The sequence below is a fragment of the Orbicella faveolata genome, unplaced genomic scaffold (genome assembly GCF_042242905.1).
Source record: "Orbicella faveolata isolate gen_17 unplaced genomic scaffold, um_ofav_v1 contig_14, whole genome shotgun sequence".
Lineage (NCBI taxonomy): Eukaryota > Metazoa > Cnidaria > Anthozoa > Scleractinia > Merulinidae > Orbicella > Orbicella faveolata.
The window spans coordinates 15,956,150-15,977,500 of NW_028301541.1; the positions used below are offsets into that span (position 1 = coordinate 15,956,150).

Genomic DNA, 21,351 nt, shown 5'->3' on the forward strand with positions numbered 1-21,351 from the left:
TGCAGTCTATTAATAAGCCGTTGAAAGGCGTTTAATCAGCTCAAATTTGCCTTGTATGAGGTGGGAACGTCGAATTTCTTAACACCTAGGAAAAAAAAAACAAAAAAAAAAACGTAGCCACTCCAAAGAACTACAAAAAAGCTTGAGCAAAAACAAATGGCCTAGCAAGTGGTTGTTCAAAGAAAGTTTAGAGTAAAGGACACTATCCTTTAATTCTGCTACCAACAAAGGTATCTATCATATTAATGTGCTTATGTACACTCTTAACTTAAGTTAAGTTTCTCATTCTTTCCTTTCATCAGCTGCAGCAGTGTAAAGAAATGACAAGCCATAATTATTTTCGTTGGCCGTTTAATAGAGTATGGAAACAATTCGAAAATAATTTTCTGGTTGGGATGGCAAAACGGTGACCCCAGCCGCTTAACAGTGATGGTAACACGCAAATCTGGTTTGCAGTATAAAACTGATATTTCGATACATATTTTTAGGACTCTGACAACTGTCCGCTAAAGATAGGGCACTGTCCTAACTGTACCTTCAATACTGTATAATAGATATGGGTTATTGACCGAGTGTTCGGTCAAGATGGCTGGACATTGGCCAATTTTTTTTTTTTTTTTTGCGTGTTTGTGGACCGAGACGGAATAACTAGCCATCTTGACCGAACAAGTTTGGTCAATAGAGGATTTATTATATGGCTAAATTTTTCTTGTGGGACACAGCGGGTAGTCCCGAGAGGCCAATCTAGCTCAAGCTTTCCCGCTCGGGTAGCCAATCGCAGCGTAGGAATTGATTCATCTTGCCCGCTCACGGAGCTAACAATATAATAATAATAGTTCATGTTTAAAAAACGATTCTTGGTCTTCCCGTAACGATTTGATTTCAAAACAATGAAGAGGAAAGAAAATCATCTATACCAATATGATACCTTACCATGTAAACAGTTTATGGAATTCTAATACCCGACATTTCTACCGTCCTTCAAAGTGCACGGGTTATTTTCTTTGACAAAATTCCTTTCATTAATATTTTCAGCTTCCTGCCTCTCACTGGTTAAAGAAGCCAATTCTACACAGGAGAGGTGCGCTCCAAAGTGATTAACAACCAAGAACCAAGAGGCCACAAAATCCACCATAACACCCAGAAGAAAAGGATTCATATTAAAATGACTTACTGTCCTGGTCTGTTCTAACTACAATGACAGGGTCATTAGCTGGTCCATTTCCTTTCACAGTAGATGCAAACACTTTTATATTGTAGTTGACGTACTCCTTTAGTTCTGTCAAATTCTTTTGACGATCATTGGCACCAACCAAAACACTTCCATCCTCATTCTCTGTTTGTGACCGGTAAGTAATGGTGTAAACCGTAATGATACCATTCTGTTTATCACCTGGAACTTCATCCCACATGACTAAGATGCTGGTTGAGCTGCTGTTCTGGCCTATTACATTTTGTGGAGCACCATCAGGTTCTGAAAGAATAAGTCCAAAACCAGTTAATTTTGCAATGATTGTCACCAGGCTTTCATATATGATTCCTACGAAGACTTCCAAAAGAACTTTTTTTTAAGGTTGTCAAGGACATGTCTGTTAGTTGCCTGATGTAGTGGGAACTGTACACTCGTAATATTTACGTACAAAAAAATGTTATAACATAAAGGCTGTTGCAGTCTATTAATAAGCCGTTGACAGGCGTTTAATCAGCTCAAATTTGCCTTGTATAAGGTGGGAACGTCCAATTTTTTTTAACACCTAGGAAAAAAACATAGCCACTCGAAAGAACTACGAAAAAGCTCTAGGGAAAACAAGTGGTTGTTCAAAGAAAGTTTGGAGTAAAGGACACCATCCCCTAATTCTGCTTGCAACGAAGGTACCTATCACATTATTGTGCTTATGCACACTCCTAACTTAAGTTAAGTGTCTCATTCTTTTCTTTCAAAACAAGTTAACTTTGAATGGTGGTTGATTGGGCTTTGCTGTGTTTTCTTTGACAAAATTCCTGTCATTGATATTTTCAGTTTTCTGCCTCTAACTGGTTAAAGAAGCCAATTTTACACAGGAGAGGTCAGCTCGAAAGTGATTAACAAACAAGAACGAAGCAGCCACAAAATCCACCATAACACCCACAGGAAAACGATTCAAATTAAAATGACTTACTGTCCTGGTCTGTTCTAACTACAACAACAGGGTCATTGGCTGGTCCATTTCCTTTGACAGTAGATGCAAACACTGTGATATTGTAGTTGACATACTCCTTTAGTTCTGTCAAATTCTTTTGACGATCATTGGCACCAACCAAAACACTTCCATTGTTATTCTCTGTTTGTGACTGGTATATAATGGTGTAACCCGTGATGATACCATTCTGTTTATCAGCTAAAACTTCGTCCCACGTGACTAAGATGCTGGTTGAGCTGCTGTTCTGTCCTATCACATTTTGTGGAGCGCCATTAGGTTCTGATAGAAAAGTTCAAAACAAGGTAACTTTGAATGGTGGTTGATTGGGCTTTGCTGTGTTTATATGAGTTACTAATTAATGACCTGCTTCTTTTAGCGTTTGCCATAGACCTTCCTCTTGGTAGTTACTAGTGTTAGATCTGGATCTCGTGCTGTGTGATGTCTATGAAAACAAAAGCCTGCCAGAGATCACTATGCCACTCTAGGCTAGTAGTTTATAAGAAGCTTTAAATAGAAGTTCATAGAAGTAATAATCCTCGGTCTGCCATGTGCTAAACAACGTTGAGAGCGAATTGTTTTCCCATACTTTCTCAGCACTCTGATCAATGCGTGTTCTCCCGGTAAGTTTAAAAATGGAGTAAGCTGATCGCGGTACAAATGTGGAAATATATTTCCGGAGTTTCTAAAGTTGTCGACGGGAAAAAGAACGAAAAAGTCCCAAAAGCTGCCCGTGATACGAAGGGAATACCAGGTTGGGGTAGTGGTGGTGGTGGTGGTGGGGGTAAACTTATGGGCGAGAGAAAAGTGGTCCGGGCGAGAGCATTTTGAGGGTCACCCGAATGGCGAGTGCTCCCAAAATTAAGTGTCCAACCCTGATACAGTGCTCTGACAGTGTTCATTCAATTCAACTAAAGACAGGCAAAGGTCCGGCCTAAACAACGCTCACCAATACGTAAAGTTAATGCGGACCTTTGACCTATTGCGTGTGAGACTTGCTCGTCGATCTAAATTGGTATAAATGGACGATGTGTTCTTATTTTGAGTTTGTCCGTGGGCGCAAATTTTCGTATACTCGATAAAGCACAATCCAGACTCAAAAAAAAGAGCTGAAAATAAAGGCATTACCCGGATCCTACAAACTCAAAAGGTCGCCCGCAAAGAAAAAGTTTCCCACTCCCCGAAATCAAAGATGGCGAATTTTTAGTGTGTCAAATTTACTAGCTCCCAGAGTGCATTTTGCTTCCCCAGAGGGGTAAATCGTGCGCGACATAAATGCAGCGAGAAAAAAAGTGTGAAGCCACTTATCCAAAAGAATGCAGCTTGCCAGCAGTAAGCGACGACCACGTCATCGCTTAAAAATGGTTGCTTTCAAAGGACACACTTCTACTGATTAAAGTTTTTCAATCAGTCTACAAAGCGCTAAGAAATTACCAAAACATCTAGAAGAAAATTTGATAAGAAAGATAACTTACTATCCTGGTCTGTTCTTACAACAATGGGATCACTGGCTGGTCCATCTCCTTTCACAGTAGATGCAAGCACTGTGATATTGTAGTTGACGTACTCCTTTAGGTTTGTCAATTCTGTCTGACGAAAAGAGGCATTTACTTGAACATTTCCATCGTTATTTTCTGTTTGTGACTTGTAAACAATGGTGTAACCCGTGATGATACCATTCTGTTGATCAGCTGGAACTTCATCCCACATGACTAAGATGCTGGTTGAGCTGCTGTTCTGTCCTGTCACACTTTCAGGTGCAGCACCAGGCTCTGGCATAGAAAGTTAATTTAAGTTTCAAAGGCGAACAGTAACTTGGCATAAACATTACACACAAAAATGTGGCAACAAAAGAGTAGAGAATGAAGCAAGGCAGCAAACCCAAGTAAACAAGGAAACAAGCCAAGAAAGAACTGAAAAGTTCGAAAAGCAAAAAATTCCCAAAAGTAATAGTGAAGGTGACCTTTTATTCTTAATTACTTTCCTGAGTCAGTGACCCTTTTTACATACAGCTGTTCATGTATACACCCGACTTTGCAAGAACCAATAGTGGTTAATGGATAAAGAAAATAAATAAACAACCAACATATTTATTAGCCTTTTTTTATGTATATTATTTTCAATTAGCTGCAAAAAAGCTGTCACATTTTAATTACGCATAATATTCAAATTGATCAGTAATTCGCCTTGTTATCAAAACATCAAGAAGTCTGTACCTGAGTAATGAGGATGAAAGCAATAAGTTGTATAAATTCAACTGTTATACAGATTACGTGTATGTAAATGTTGAAACAACTACATTGTTTATATACATGTACAGCACCTTCTTCATCTGTGGAAATATTCACTACAGGGCTCCCATCACTAGTGCTAGTGTTTCTTACAAACAATTTAAAGTAATATAATGTCCAAGGTGAGAGGTGTCCAAGAGAAGCACTTGTACTGGACACCACACGGGAACTATCTGACAGGGATCCTTGACAAACAGCTTCTACAAACTCTGCATTATCTAGACTTCTCTTTACTGTGTAGTTCTGAATTGCACTGTTCCCATCAAAACCAGCAAACCAGGAAATATTCACTACTCGAGAGGTTTTTGAGTCAACTGACACATTCAATGGTGGGTTTGGTTTCACCGTTGAGTTAATTTATGTAATTATACACTCTTCAACAACAATTCATGTACAATCCAAGTACATTAGCAATTACTCAAAAGGTAAAAATAGATTGAAAAAGAATGCGAGGTACAAGTGAAAAAAAATGTTCTTGGCTCTTTGAACTGAACACTATTTCTTTAAATTTCTACCGGCAGTTAGTCTCGGCAAACAAATAAAACCATTTTTTTTTTCACGTTTACTGATGATATCACTGTCTCGTTATTAATGACGTTTGTACGTCATCAGATACAAAATCAGGTGTGTTTTGCTTTGAGAAACCATGAACTAAGAGTCCTAGAAGAAACAAGAACCCTCACAATTTTATTTAAATTGGTAATCTTTGTATTGAGGAATAGTCTCTCGTGAGTCACTATTCTCCGCACTATCATTTCTTGCTATCACAGGTGCATCTTTTTCCCACTGCACTTCAGACACCGGTGGCAAAGCAATATGCTGGCATGTCAGCAGTACCTGTCTTCGTTTAATGACAGACTGTTATTACACATCAATTATTGTCACTTCCGGCACAACTGCAATTAGTGCAGTTAATCAAATTAAAAATGCAATAAAATGAAGTTGAATTGCAAGTGAATAAGAATGAGCAACCATGGACTACTTAGAGATGAAATTGGAATTCAGAGGTGTTGGTTTTAGTGAAAGGGCAAGAAAAAAAGAAAAGCTCTGAGCAAACCCTTCAGAACACAGTCAGTGAAAGAGCATATAAATTTAATTGGAATTTCAACCTACTTTCGGCTGTTGTGGTCTGAAATAAATTAAAATGGCCAAGCAGAGTAGTTATAAAGTTCCCTCTATGAAATGAAGTGTTCAGGTACAAGTAGTTGTTGGTATTGCCTGGAGTAGCAGATTGTAGATGATATCGTTACACGAACAACCACGAGTGATATCTGTTTTACAACATCTAGTAGAGGCGATTTCAAATGTTAGACATATTAAACATAGTGTTTGGTCCCAGAGCCGTCCGGTTGACTGTCCCATTTGCAAGATATTACTGATCTCAAACTAAGACTTTCACTTATCGAAGAGGCTTTCTTGTATGTACCATCGGAATGTTTGAGTGAAGCCATATGCGACATAACAATGTAAAATCGAAAAACAAAACAACAAAAACAAAAACAAAAAAATGAAACAATCTATTAGATAATGGAAGCATTAAAGTTGAAGATGGAGCCGTAATCCTAATCAGCGGAAGGCTGCAGCTCAAGGCAGGACTTAAGATTTGCAGCGTGGCTGATTCGTGCTAAAGAGATCCAATGGCTTTCCACATAATGCTATTGTACGACACTCTCCCGAGGATTTTTGTCCGATTTACTTTGAGTTTAGATATCGTTCGTGAATGAACCACATTCATTAGCATGAATTTCATTTCACTTTGCGCTTAGGCCAGTTTGTCACTTTGTACATGTATATCGTAGTCGACGCATGTCTTGCATAGAAATATCCAGGAGATAACCAATTAAATGTAGAAACAGGCTATAGAATCGAGGCTCCTTGCAAAGGGGCTAAAGAGTTTCATTAGTTTTGTGAAGCTTTTATGAAGCTCAATTTATTGACGTCGCCGTCCTATACGAAAATTTCGAAAATACACTAGTTGTTAGGCATTTTGTCTTTGGCAATACGACGAGATAGCGACAGGTTCCCGGGTCCACTGCTACTCCCGTCGAAGTCTTCCAGTCCTCGTATATCAAAGTCCCTAATGTTGCGCATTCTGATATAGAAAACATATATTTCGACCACTCAAATTTTAAAGCAATACTTTGCAATAAAACCAAAACTCCGTAACTCCTTTTTGCACCACTGTGGTTATTTATACTGTCCAGTAACCACATGTCCTCTTCGTGGACTTCTGATCCTTTATATTATACACTATACTGGCGGACCCGAAAGGTCACCAACACCAATAAAGCTTTCATAAAAAGTAACGAGCCAATATATAATCCGTCAGAAATACTTTCGTTCACGCAAGTACATAATCGATGTAAATTTGACATTACCAAAACGCCTTACAGTGATGTTGCGCATTCGCCGTGAAACTGAATAAAACAACTAACCTGCCTGAGCGAGAGGTACAATGAAGAAGAATGGAAAAAATGTTTTGAAATCCATCCTAGGAACTGGATGGGCAGCCTTCTTCCCTCAAGCGTGGATTTGGTTCTCAATTCCGTCGATCACATGATTCTATCAATCATCTTCCGCTCATTGATAACTGTCTGACAGATTTGTCTGCAAATGTCTTTCACATTTCCACAATAATGTTGTTAGGTCACGCATAAAGCCAAGGACGTGTTTAGTGAGCCTAGATGGAAGACATGCCTCAATACCTGGCACGTCTTAAAATTAACTCGCTCAACACCACAGTTTGAAAAAGTTTATTTAATTTCGACGAATGTGATTATTTTTGACGGGTACAAACATTAGAAAACGTGGTACTTCTTTTTTTTCTGCAACGATTTTACCACACAGACACTTTCCAGTCAGCGGGTAACAGTTAAATACAATAATACATGAATAAACTCTTCTGCCGTTTACAAGAATTAAGAAAGCCATCCACCAAACCGTTAGCTGTTTTTAATAAAAAATATTAAGTGTCAGCGAAGGGTTTTTGTGTCAGCGTTTTAATGGTTTGCAAATTGTTTCGCTTCCACGTGGCGTTTGTATTTCAATTTCGCTTGAAAATTTAGGTCGGGTTTAGGTTTTGGCTGGAAGTATACAATTGCGGTAGTTTATAGGTTTTTTTTTTTTTCCCAATCATTGCTTAGGAAATTTAGGAATTTACACACCCACAAAAAAGGGCTTAGCATGATACAATAAAAACATCGAGGTAAACACAAAATATTTAATTTAGAAGCGAAGTCCCGAAGCGGCGATGCTTATCAGATAACGACTGCGAGTCAAATACGTTTGCTTTTAAACAAAGCCTTAAACTCCGCACTTAAGATGAAAACATGAAAGAAAAATATTAAGTGTCAGCGTTTTCATGGTTTGCAGGTTGCTTCGCTTCCACGTGGAGTTTGTATTTCAATTTCCTTTGAAAATTTAGGTCAAGTTTAGGTTTTGCGTTTAAGCTAGTATACCATTGCGGTAGTTTGTGCGGTTTTTTTGTTTGTTTGTTTTTTTTCAATCATTGCTTAGAAAAAGAAGAACCGTTTCTGGACCGAGTTCTCGCTGCTGTATATGCCTTAGAATTTATTTCAGATTTTTGCCAAAGTGCAGTAGGTAACTCAACTGAAGCTGTTCAGCGTAGTTACAGAATGATTATTCTCTGTTAATACAAGCACTGAGGGTGAAAGCAGTTTACAGCTCAAAAGGACTTGAGACGAGTCTTTTTCCTCATGCATACGCGTTCTTTAATGGCTGACTTTAGGTTTTTTTCAGGAATATAGCAAATCTTCAAGTTTAAATACAAATCCTTTGTTTATGCATGACTGCTGCAGTGTGGACAGAGGGCTACTTCCGTACAAAGTTATTAAAAATTCATCAAGTTTAAACAAAGGTAATTATGGTCGTTACAGTGTTTCGATATCTGCTCTATAGTTAGCATAGGGTTTTACATAACAGAGCATCGATCTTTCTGTTTTCCCAGAGTTAATGTTTCGATTGAGATGATATCTTAAACACTCAAGACAGCGTTTTGCCATATTTTCAAACACCTCAAGGTTAATTCGTCAAAAATACTCCACTGCACGCCGTATTTTGAACTCTCTTCTTGGTGTTTGGAAATTTGGTAAAACAGGGTCTCTTGTGTTCAAGATAGTACATGAAAAATATTATACTAACACTAAAAATATTACCTTCTGTGATAAAGTTACGCTTTCTCTCTGAATGAAAACTTTGTTTTAAGGTATCAGGGACCGTTCATTTTTTATGAGGGAGGGGGGGCTGGTGGGATTTGGGAAGCGCCATTTAAAAATCGCGTGACCCCCCCTCAGCCTACCAATTTTTTCACATGGCCCCCCCTTATGGCGGTCATTTTTTGGGATGACCCCCCCCCCCAAAAAAAAAATTGAACAAACAATATTTAGATTCCAACTTGTTTAATATTTCTCTATTATCCCCCTACTTCACGTTATTGTGCTCACTATGAAGACAATATTTACAATCTCTATACGACAGAGAGCTGTTGTTTAAGAAACAAATCAAAAGAAGTCAATTTCGGATCTCCTAGTTGTGGCTCGCCCTGAGCATGTGGCATTTGGCCTCTCATTGGCATCTTCCTCATCTGAATTGATGAATGCAAGAATGACGTCACTTGAGTCATCATCTCCCCCAGAGTCAATGGCATCACTGTCATACTCATCGTTGTCACTTTCATCGCTTTCACTGCTGTCAGCACTTACCCTGTTGTCATTTTGTGTCAATGTCCTGGCATTTCTCAGTGTTGGTTGGCCAGCTCTGAGAGGACTCTTCTGCTGCAAGCATGAATGTCTTACAATTGCCTCTACTTTCTCACTCTTGCTGCTTTTCAAATGCTGCTTAAGCCCGTGGTGGTTTGAGTACTTGTTTGGTTCTGGAACACGTAGCTTTTTAAGCTTGGTTAGATCTTCGCACAACTCAGTCCAAGGATAATCCTCCTCCCTACTTAACTTTGCCTTTTCTTCTGCTCTCTTTTTCCTTTTAAATTCCAGCACTTCAAGATGCTGGAGATAATCCACCACAAACTTCGATTTGACAATAAATTTATCTGCAAATAGAGCAACGCTCTCTGGGTCAGATAAAACCAGCCTGCCACTTCCATGCTCTTTCTTCTTTATATTGTTAATCCAATCGGGGAAAGAGCGCATTACTACATGAGCATCATGAAAGAGGCTCACTCCAAAATGCGCAATAATGGCGAAAGCGACGAGTCGTTTAAGAAAAGGTTTACAGTTGAACGATCCAGGCAGTTTGACATCTTACAAGCAAAAGAAGCAATCTTTCTAAGTGCGGATGGCTGTTCAGAAAGGGCGAGTGAGTTTTCCATGCAAGGGTACCAGTTGAAGCCTAGTGATGGAAGAAAACTGAACTTCTCCATCAAAGAGCACAGAGCAATGGTGGAAAAGTTGAATGTCATATTGAAAAATGTAAAGGAACACGATTCCACACTCTTTCAGTCCAATGGGCTTGCTTTAAAGCAGGGTGGAGAATTTGCCCACAGTTTTAATGTAAAACAGATCAAATGTACAGAAGCTAAGTTGACGAAGGTCACGCAGGACATGGAAGCACTAGAAAATAAGAACAGCAATTACAACAGCATATTCAAAGGCATACTCAAACAGCACATCAACAAAAGGAGAAGGAAAAAAGAAAACCGCAGAAAGTCAAATGAAAGAAAGAGGAAGCGGACTGAAAACAACGTCCAACGAGTTTATGGAATCTGTGTTCGAAACCCGTTAGGAAATGATCTTCCACAATGCCTTGTGTACCCTCCTAGAACGGCCGTCCCGGAAGAGTGTCTTAAAGTTCAGGATGTTGCCACGTCGATATTTAGAAGAGATGGGCCATACATCGCACAGCTCTTGGAAGGGAATTATTTCACCAATGCTGCAAGAAGCAGAATCCCCACCAACCTTGAGCAGGAAGTCAGAGATTATGTTTACACCTTCATGTACCCTGAAGAGTACACTCTGACGGAAAGTATTGCTGCTTCTTGCAGCATTGGTGAAAGAGACTCCCATAGCAGTACAAGCGGCGACGAAGAACTCGACGACAGCGGAGATGAAGATGAGTGCCAGTGAAAGTTGCATTCGAAAATAACAGTGTTAAATACTTCTTTTCAGTAGCTACAAATGCTTTTTGTCGCCAAACGTTTTTTTAAAGCAGAAGGAAAGTTTGTAATAAATTTGTATCCTGCCTTCTATGTTTATTCTATAGCAATTTTTTTGGTATTCAAACATTATGCCATTTTAAAGTTTTACTAAAATATTTCACGTGACCCCCCCTTTTCCCCTTATTTTTTTGGGATGGCCCCCCCTCGAAAGCCATTTTTTTCGCATGGCCCCCCCCCCAAATCCACCAGCCCCCCCTACCTCATAAAAAATGAACGGTCCCTCAGTAAGGGGAAAATTTGCAGTTTTCCATAATTTTACTTTTTTAAGCGGTTGGCTAAATCTTAAAGTAATCTTTTAGCTAAAAAAAACTCCACGAAAAAATCTTATATCTGCCGCTAGTTATTGTGCGAGAAAGATTGTTTTGCATATTAATTACTTAATTGAGAGTTGACAAGTTCTGTCAAATGAATTAATTATCGAGGCAAGAAGTCACATGACATCAAGATCATGCTGAGTTGACACGCGATTCGCGCGCCATAATCAGTGCCGGATGTCTTCGAAGAAGACAGAGCGATCTTGCCCGTTTTCATCGACTAAAGGAGGGCCAAAGAAGGCAAAAAACACTTTCAACAAAGAGTGGGCCGCTAAATTAGCGGAAAGCGGCAAAGGGGTCGTTTTACAATCAAGAAAAATTGCTGGATGAACGCGGCAACGATCGCGATTACGACGCCAGCGAGCAAGCCGAAATGAGCGCAAGCCGGGCTAAAATACTGTTGCGAGAAACTGTCGAAGCAGAGGAGATTGACGAAGAGAAGTGGACGAAATTGACAGGCAGATCGATTGTACAAAATTAGAATCAGCAGTGCAACATTTTTTTCTTACCCAGCTATTGTCATTTCTTCCAGTATCTTTGCCTCTGCATCAACATCAGTCGATGTAGTCCCGTTTACGGCGTCCTCTCCAGCGTTTCCCTTTGTGCGGTTGCATTTTCTCGGGAACCTTCTACGGGCCTTCGGCATGTTAACAGTGACATGGTCATAATTTTGAAGATAGTCAACCGATACGTAAAATTTCGAACGCTAATATAGTAAATCAAAAGATAATTTCACGTTTACTAACTTTGGATTTCTGACTTCGCACATGAAAAAGCGATTTATTCACTGGTGAATAATTTACCGCGCGCCGTCGCGGAAATTTGTACCTGTTCCATGTTAACTGTCATAGTCCTATTGTTATACAGAAAGTTGATTCCTCTGCGGTGTCTCCCTTGGTGTGATAATCTCATAACACTTGGATGCCGCCGAATTTTATTTTTTCTCTGTTTCTCGAAAGTAAAAAATAAGCGAGTTGTACGTGCATTTCGAGTTCCAGGTCGGCAGCCCCTGGACCAAATTGGCTGAAATTCGGAGAGAATGTTGTCAGAACAAACGCCGACAAAACGGTGTCTGCGAATTTTGATTACTCTTTTCATTAAAAAGTTATGCCTTTTTTTCGCGGGCAGTCCTATTTTTTTCCTTTTTCTAACTTTATCCTCTTGTAAAATAATAACAAACGCATGTGCCAAAAATCTGAGACACGGTTTTTGAGGTCAATGTGTGAAGAAACGGATGCCATGTTAATCGTTTTCTCCGACCTAAATTTAGCGGGCGTGTACCTTGATTTATGGGTTCGTGAAGCTTTGTAAATATATTCACATTTTCGAAACACGGTAAATTTTTACCGTTTTAAACAGGTCAGGTCATAATCTGTAGTTATTAAGCTTCCAGTAAATATACGGTTTATCTGGGTTTTTGTTAAAGCCACGAACGCTAGAGCGGACCGCGCGCGGATGGTCAAATGGGTTATACTGATACCTTAAAGGATGTTTTTACAAAAGGATGATTTTACGTTGTTGATCACGTGGTTACTATCCGTTTTTTTTTTTCGGTTCCAGTTTTGTCAAGTGAAACCTGGTAATTGCAATAAACGTCATGCGAATTCCATATTCTCCCTCTTCTTGTTCCCTTTTGTTTCATTTCTTGGAGAATGCGGAAAAAAATCAAGACACAATTTGATAGCGCTGTAAAAGGTACGCAAAATCGGTTCAAACTGTGCAGAGACACCATTGACGGCTTTGCACCCTATAACATTTGATCAGTTATTAGTACGTTAGGAGGATTTTTGTAGCACGAACATTGACAAAGCTGTAAAACCTTGACGAATCCATGAAAGATAATCCAGATGATTATAACCGGTCATCCATGTCTTTTTTTCTGGTATAATCTGGCTTCCCTCTCTCTCTCTCTCTCTCTCTCTCTCTCTCTCTCTCTCTCTCTCTCTCTCTCTCTCTCTCTCTCTCTCTCTCTCTCTCTCTCTCTCTCTCTCTCCAAAAAAAACAAAAAAAACAAAAACAAAAACAAAAAAAAAAAATGATTACAATATAAAATATGTATTAGCATCCTAAGATACAGAGATTATGTAATTAAATAATTTTGGTCAATACGTTACAAATTTCATATTACTTAGATTGTATATCATAAATTCAGATCTACAATGCAAATATATGTCTGATATAATAATAACAATTAAAAAATTACCAGATACCTTTCCTTACCATCTTATCAAAAAAGAAGCATTCCAGCCGAATCCTGGGCCTGGTTGAAAAAACAACTCACAAAACCTTAAACTAGCAATTTTAAATCAAAATTACAGATGGAAATTTCAATAAAGCACAAATCTAATGTTTTAAGCAAAAATTGGCATGGGTCTCACATTGCTGCAATGAATTCACAATTCGGATTTCTGCCATGGAAATCGGAATTGTAAATTTCGATAAAGCACCTCAAGGATTTGAAGTTCATCCCAAAATTCAAGTAGTGCATCTTTGTAACAAATACAATGCAACACAGCTGTAATTTTGCTTTGTTTCGAATAACGCAACTCCGATTTTTTGACACTTACGAGTAAGAATACGAGTTGTGAATTTTAGTGACATACTTGCAAATCTGAATTTTTGAAGTAAAAACTCCGGTTAGCAAGTTCTTATAACTCACACTTTGAAAGTTCGACCTGTGCATTTCCACAAAGCACTCCTTGAACAGTGGAAATGCGTGTCGTGAATTCAAATGAGGAGCAACTCAGATTTCAGCTTACATTGAAACATCCAAGTTACGAATTTCTGTAACACACAATTCATATGTTAAATTGGTAATATGAGTTGTGAACTTAGGTAAATTAAGGCACGGTTCTAATTTTTGCGTTAAAAATCTGGGTTACCGTGTTTTTGCTTAAGGTTTGGTTCTATGCACCAGAAATCCGGCTTGTGAATTAGAATTCGTTAAGGCACATCTCGAGTCGTAAAGTTCCGTAAGGTACTGTACCCTTCGCTCCGAAAGCATGAGCTGGTAATTTCAGCCAAGCAAACTTGCTTGCAACTTGCTTGCATTGGAAAATTAACAAATTCCCTTTCCTACTAAAGTCGAAAAAGATGAAAATCCATTGCCGCGGTTTTTGATTGATTGGTGAATTGGCTTCAATACTTACAATATTCTTCCACTATAAGCGTCGCGGCAGATGAAGTAGTTTGACCGACACTGTTATTAGCTAGACATCTGTATTGACCAGCGTCTGGTAGATGAACATCAGTTATTGTCAAATTATGTGTGTCGTCTATTATAGCTGAGCTTAGTCGTGGATTTGCTGCTAAATTCAATTCTTCTTCATTTTTTGTCCACCCAACACTCGGTTTTGGATTTCCTTCTACCAAACAGTGGAAAACAACATCTTGTCCTTCCACTGCCCGAGTATCCTTTGGACGTTTGGAGATCTCAGGTGCAACTAACAGAACAAAAAACAGAAAGATACATTGTAAAAATTAAAAAAAAGAAAAAATTAAGAAAACATAATGATGGAAGATTAATCAATAACGATTTCTTAAAACACAAGCAGGCGAATTTTAACGTTAGAAATCGACGTAAACGTGCAAACGGACTCGATTCGCGCAAAGGTATTCACTTGAAGAACTTGTGATCCTTTGTTATTATGCTAATTTGTAGAGACTGTATACAAATCAAATCTTCGCATTATTCGTTCACTTTGCCTTGAGAATGGTGTCACGATGACGCCGAAACGTCGGCTTTTAACGTTAATATTCGCCTGCTTATGATGGAAGATTGTTGCTGTTAATGTTTCCTGTTGTTGTTGTTGTTTTCTTTTTTTCTGTTTAAAAGAAAGGTGCCAGCTTTGCAATATCTTATTTGATCCACCGATATCGAGTTCAGGAGTGGTCGCTAACTAGTTCTAACGCTTGAAGCCATTGTTCGATTTAAAAGGACTCTCGGGTATTTCTTTTTGTAATCCGAGTGTAAAAACTTAGAAGAAGCTTAGATTTCAGCTAGTGGGTAAACACGTAAGAATATAAGAGTAATAATTAAACCTTATTGGTTTGTGTTGTCCACTGGAGCCAAAAAGTTAGATGGGAAAATTAGCTTTTACTTTCTCACTGTCTCTATAGTTAGTAGCAATGCTATCATCACGCTATGTTATATGTTGAAATGACGCCACTTCTTAGTGTGGCAATCCAATTGTCCATAGTGATGTGACAAGGTAATTCGATGCCAACGATATAATTGAACTATACGATCACAGCCAACGAAACAAATACGGTGAGTAAAATGCACGATAAATTGCTTTGTACTGTAAGGAGAATCAGAGCTTTCGTCACAGTTGGTAACTAAATCAACATCAGATATTTCATTACATTGAATATCCAGTGAAGCAGCATCGGATGTAGCATTTCCAAATTTGTTGCTCGCCACACATCTGTAGACTCCGCTGTCTGTTCTTTCCACATTCCTTACTGTCAACTGCTGTTTGTTTTCTGAAAAACTGATCCTGGAATTGTCTCTTACACTTATTGGGGACCCATTTACAGTCCATGATATTGTCGGTACTGGATTACCATCAGCCTTACAAGATAAAGTAACGGTGTCTCCCTCAGTTTTTTCATGAGCTTGTGGTTGTACAGTGATAGTGGGTTGTTCTGAAAACAGAAGTAAACAAACTTGTTAAGACATTAGTCATTTGATAGCCTGCGCAGTACGTCGGCAAGGAAAAAAAATGCGATGACACAAATAAGACATCTAGGACCTTGGGTTAGATTCACGAAGCTCAGTAAGGTTACTATTATATATATTTTAAAGAATATTCCTTGACAGTAGGACAGTGTTCTCATTTTCTCATTCTGAGTTATATTTAAAGAGGCAAAGTATATTGTGTTTTAATTGTATTACGTTCATGTGTGGTCGGGAGCCGGCTATTAACTTGCTTTATCATCTTGCAATAGAAATACATCAGAAGTAGGGAAAGAAAAAAACATCGGCTAAACAGAAAAACAGGTAATCCGTTAAGAGATTTCAAATTTTGCCAGAATGGAAATTTCCATTTATTTATTTTTATACAAGCCATCACAAGATGAAATACTGAACTATAATCCACTACTCTCCATGTAGTCCTGTTTTCCCCCCCGAAAGCCTTTTCATTGTTCCTTGTAGAATCTTTCTATTCAATGTATTTCAATACTTGGTGAAATATGACAATTTAACATGGAAACGGGACACTTTCTCTTGAACAAAATCGGAGAGGAAAAATGGAAGTTAATTGGTCACGTTTTGATGGTGCCCTGAGACCAGATAACCGTATAATCATTGTTCTGAAGCCCAGAATGGGGAAGAGAAGGAAGAAAATCTTAAAGGAGATTTATTTTACCCGGTAAAATAAATGGTTTTAAGATGCTTGTTATGACTCCGTTCTCACTTCCGACTGAGGGGCTTCCGGTACTACGCACGGTTATGACGTCACATTCCTCGATGCGCTTTCTCTCCCTCCACGTCGACTGAAGAAAGCATCGTGCTAGAATTTCATCTGAGGTTTTTCTCCACCATCCTTCCTCTTGACTGGACTCAAGTTGGGTATTGTTTTAATTTTGTGCGGTTGGTGTTCTTGTCAGTACTATTTTCGATTTTTATGCTCTGATTCCCCGGGGATTTAGCATGTCAAATCCAGAAGAGGTCAAACCATGCGCTTTGTTGTTGGGTCATTCATTTGTTCGCCGTTTAAAAGCGTTCGCAAACAAGAACAGACCCTCACGAAACCTGAATCTTGAAGAGACTTGCCGGGTATTCCTTTCGGGCATAGGCGGCCGAACGGTTGATAAGCTTATGCAGTTTGATTTGGTAAAACTCCACGTATTGCAACCGAACGTAGTAGTGCTGGAGATCGGTTCGAATGACCTTTGCGATATTAGCTCTGACCCCGAAACGGTCGGCTCCACGATTATCACCCTGATCGATCGATTACGGGTTGAATTTAGTGTGGATTGGGTTGTGGTTTGTCAAACTTTGCCTCGAAAGAATCAATCTTATCCCGAGTACAACTCGGCGGTATCAAGTTTGAACTCTTGGCTAAAAATACACTATCGATATCAACAAAAGAGCATGCTACATTTTGGAGACACTGTGGGCTTGCACGTCCTTCGCTCAACATCTTCGATGTGGATGGAATTCATTTAAATCGACGTGGAGAGCAACTGCTGTTTAGAAGCTATCGTGGGGCAATTCTATTTGCCATCAAACAGCTGCAGCCATAATTATTTGTTCTATTTTAATTTAGGTCAGCATTTTATTGTCCTGATTTTCTTACGCTCGAGTCATTTACGCCCATTATGCGCATTTCTATTACTATAAATATTCTTACGGGCATTCAGTTATCCCCTATATCTTCTCTACACTGTGGGTATATTTGTACTTAATTGTATCATTCTGATATTTTGGGTGTTATGTACACTCCATTGTTAGCTGGCATATATGTTTGGGGCGGCTTGTTTATATTTTGCATGTATCATGCTACCTGTCATTTTGTCGGGTTATTTATTCCCCACTGGTATTACGCTTTTGTCTGGGTTATTTATACCCTAGTTTCCCATGCCTACATGTTAGGTTTATGTATACCCTTCTGGCATGATGCTTATATATTGGGGTTATTTATACCCTGTTTTTACCATGCTTATGTGTTAGGGTTATTTTTCCCCTGCCGGCATGATCCTCATATAATAGGGTTATTTATACCCTATATTTAACATGTCTACTTGTTAGGGTTATTTATACCCTATTGGCATGATGCTTATATATCAGGGTTATTTATACCCTGTTTTTATCAGGTTTACATGTTGGGGTTATTTATACTCTGTTTGTGCCTGTACAATATTCCACGGTGTAGCATGATCTTCTCGGCCAGGCAATGTGTACGCCTTGTCCTGTGCCATTCATGTGTTACGCACCGTTGTGTGAATAATTGTGATCACACACACTTGATGCTCTATATAGTTTACAGTGGTGCACAGGACGTTGTGCAACGTTTGATCCCCGTATCTCTGTACAGGAATTTTTTGCTTAATGTTTGAAGCATTACTTCCTACCAATAGGAACTGAGATGCCGCCCAAACGCTGCCCCCATCCTCCTGTCAGGACCACCTCATCGAAGAAGCGTAAAGTAACCAGTACCAGTACCCCTTCCCGCACCAAAAACTCTATCAGGTCTAGTGTCACTGCAGTGTCTGAGGATCAGCAATCCAAAGGATTGCAGTTGCCGTCACTCAAACTTTCAGAGATCAGACCAGTTCTCGAGCTTCCTCTAATACACCCAGCCCATCTCTTCCTGCTGTTGCTCAACACCAACCTGATTCGACGCCTTTGGTCCAACGATCAGTTACAGAGGCAATCCAACAAATAACAAGGGTAAACCAGGCAACAGAGACATCCAGTGATGCAACTACAAGTAAGAATCAATTTGTGTCTGTTGCTGTTCCCCTAGGTTCTCAGTCTCTGCTAAGACTAAGAATAAGATCTGGGGTAATGAATTCATTGACCTGGGTTTGCTCTTAACTGTGCAACCCCCTGATGAGTCCTACAGTTTCAAACTCCAGAAATCTGGGGGGCAGCAAACCTTAGCAATAATTCCTAACCAGAAAAAGCTGTGGATCACTAACATAGAACAGTGGACGAATGCCTTCTTAGTATTCGCCGCTATTTATTGTGAGAGATCACATCACCAAGCGAGGCCCCTAGCCTGATGAAATACATGTCCATAGTAAGAGAGTTGTTATCGCGATCAGGCAACTGGCGATTTTATGATGAGTCCTTCCGTAAACTGAGGGAGGTTGATCCATTACCTTGGGGCCGGACTCATTCAGAGATATGGCTCAGGGCTCATAAAGTTCCTAAGCCCGGAGCTCAGGCTAATTTCCGTCCCAAACAGGGCGTTTCTAGCACCCCTCGGGGTTAGTGTTTCAAATTTCACTCAGGTGCCCAATGTGGTTGCTCTTTCAAGCATACTTGTTTCAGATATGGGGGCAGCCACGCTATCTCACGATGCCCACAAACTAGACCATGGCAAAAGTCAAGTAAACCTAATGAACCCCCAAATTCTACCAACTCCGGTAATCGCAGCTAAACTTTCTCATCATTTAGAAGACTATGACCACATGCTTAGAAACAAGATTATCAACGGATTTACACAGGGTTTTAAGTTGGATTTCGTTGGGAAAGGAAAAGCTCATTTGCACCTAACCTTCTGTCTGCTCGGAAGTTCCCCGGGGTCATTGATTCGACACCCCTCCTGTAGACCCCTTATGGGTTTCCCTAGTGGGGGTAGTACCGAAGAAAATTAAAGGAGAATACAGAATGATTCAACATTTGTCATACCCGGAGGGTAGCTCTGTGAATGACGGAATCCCCCGAGAACTTTCAACTGATCACTATACCACAGTCGATGATGCTATTTCTTTGATCAAGAAATCTGGGAGGGGCAGTGCACTGGCAAAAACCGACATTAAAAGTGCCTTCCGCATTATACCGGTTCACCCTTCCGATTATCAGCTGCTAGGGTTTCAGTGGAAAGGGAAATGGTATGTTGACCGTTGCGTGCCGATGGGCTGCTCCTCCTCTTGCCGCATTTTTTTGGAGTTCATTTCTTCGTTAGAGTGGATAGCACGACACAAACTTGGTGTAGAGAATATCATTCATATATTGGATGATTTTTTGATAATCGATCAGTCGCTTTCTCGTTGTGGATCACAATTGGCTCTTTTTCTTGACCTTTGCAATGAGCTCGGGGTTCCTATAGCGCAGGAGAAGACGGCAGGACCTTGTAACTTATTGAGTTTTGCGGGTATAGAACTAGATTGTTTAGCATTTGAGGCCAGGCTTCCTCAAGAAAAAATCCAGAAGTGTTTGTCAACAATTGAGCACACTTTGTCATGTATAAAAGTAACGTTGAAGGAGCTTCAGTCGCTCATTGGTTTACTGAATTTTGGATGCTGCGCTATTATACCTGGCCGAGTTTTTCTGCGCCGCCTAATCAACATTACAATTGGGGTTAAGCGCCCTAACCACTACATCCGGATAACTCAAGATGTCCAAAAGGATTTGGCACTATGGAAATCATTTTTTTCAATCCCATAATGGCAAATCCATGTTCCTTCAGGACGCCTGGTACTCTTCGTCTCACCTTAAATTTTACACCGATGCTGCTCAATCATTGGGCTTCGGTATTGTCTTTGGTAGGAAATGGGCACACGGCAAGTGGCCTAGTGATTGGACTCATTAAAACATCGCCTTCCTGGAACTTTTTCCCATTGCCCTCGTGGGGCGGATGTGGGGAGATTCTTTGGCCAATAAACGGATTTTATTCTTTACAGATAACGACAGTGTCGTACATATGATTTATCAGCAAACCTCTAAAAGTGAGGAATTGCTTTATCTTCTCCGTCAACTATTTCTGACATGCCTTCAGCGCAACATTCTGTTTAGGGCTAGACACATTCAGGACAAGAAAAATATCCCTGCCGACAGCCTGTCTCGTTTACAGGTGGGGCGATTAAAAACACTGGCCCCCGATGTCGAGGAGAGTCCAACCGTTGTGCCGCCACCTCTCCTTCCGCAGAACTGGGAGAAATCCTGAGCTCTTTGTTACGGGGATCCATCAGTACCTCCTCTCTATATACCTACCAGAGGCCTTGTCTCTCCCAGTTAACATCCATAATTCAGCTTTATTCATAGCTTATTTAGCCAAATCCAAATATTCAGCATCCACGGTGTTCACCTACATCTCCTCTATTGGTTATGTTCATCGGCTGGGTTCTTTTCCTGACCCGACTCAATGCCCCATAGTCAAACTTGCCTTAAAAGGCTATTCTAAGCTAAATCCATCTGTTGCAGACTCGAGACTCCCCATTACATTACCTTTATTGGAACGAATCGTTAATGCCTTTTCTAGCACCGTATCAGGTGATTACCATAGGAAGTTAATGAAAGCCATGTGTGCCATAGCCATTCTTTGCAGCCCTTCGGGTAGGAGAAATTACGTTTCGTAGTCGTCAGTCCTCCAAGAATGTTATTCAACTGAACCAAATTTCCTTCTTTGCATCCACTAATGGTGAGACCAGTGCCATTAAATTCACCATGAGATTCTTCAAGCACAGCAATCCCACTCAACCCGTTGATATTTTACTTCACAAATCGCAACCGATCTGTCCGGTTACTACTATTGTTGAGTATCTAAGCGTTAGAGGACACCTTTCTAGTCCCTTATTTTGTTGGCCAAACAGCTCCCCAGTCCGTAGATCACAATTTGTTGATTCCCTTAATTGGGCTCTCTCATTTTGCAGTCTTGAAACTGACCGGTACAAAACTCACAGCTTCCGAATAGGGGCTGCCT

The 21,351-nt window shown here is 39.8% G+C and overlaps 2 protein-coding genes and 1 pseudogene across 3 annotated transcripts in view; 1 reads left to right on the forward strand and 2 right to left on the reverse strand.

The window, feature by feature from the left end:
- Positions 1–21,351, reverse strand: part of LOC110046798 (hemicentin-2-like) — a 297,824-nt gene that overhangs the window by 14,605 nt on the left and 261,868 nt on the right. Inside the window, exon 51 of the mRNA XM_089287541.1 lies at positions 1,175–1,474. Within this exon, the coding sequence (XP_089143667.1) occupies positions 1,175–1,474 (300 nt within the window). The remainder of the gene's footprint in view (positions 1–1,174; positions 1,475–21,351) is intronic.
- Positions 3,805–21,351, reverse strand: part of LOC110048961 (cell adhesion molecule DSCAM-like) — a 52,677-nt gene continuing 35,130 nt past the window's right edge. Inside the window, exons 7-9 of one of the 2 annotated variants that reach the window (XM_089287569.1) lie at positions 15,338–15,619; positions 14,122–14,415; positions 3,805–3,949 (exon numbers count right to left, since the gene is read on the reverse strand). In XM_089287569.1, coding sequence (XP_089143695.1) covers positions 3,948–3,949; positions 14,122–14,415; positions 15,338–15,619 — 578 coding nt within the window. In that variant the 3' untranslated portion in view covers positions 3,805–3,947. Of the gene's footprint in view, positions 3,950–11,920; positions 14,416–15,337; positions 15,620–21,351 lie in introns of those variants that run through there. The other variant, XM_089287568.1, reaches the window with a different exon arrangement.
- Positions 19,118–20,096, forward strand: LOC149114207 (uncharacterized; annotated as a pseudogene).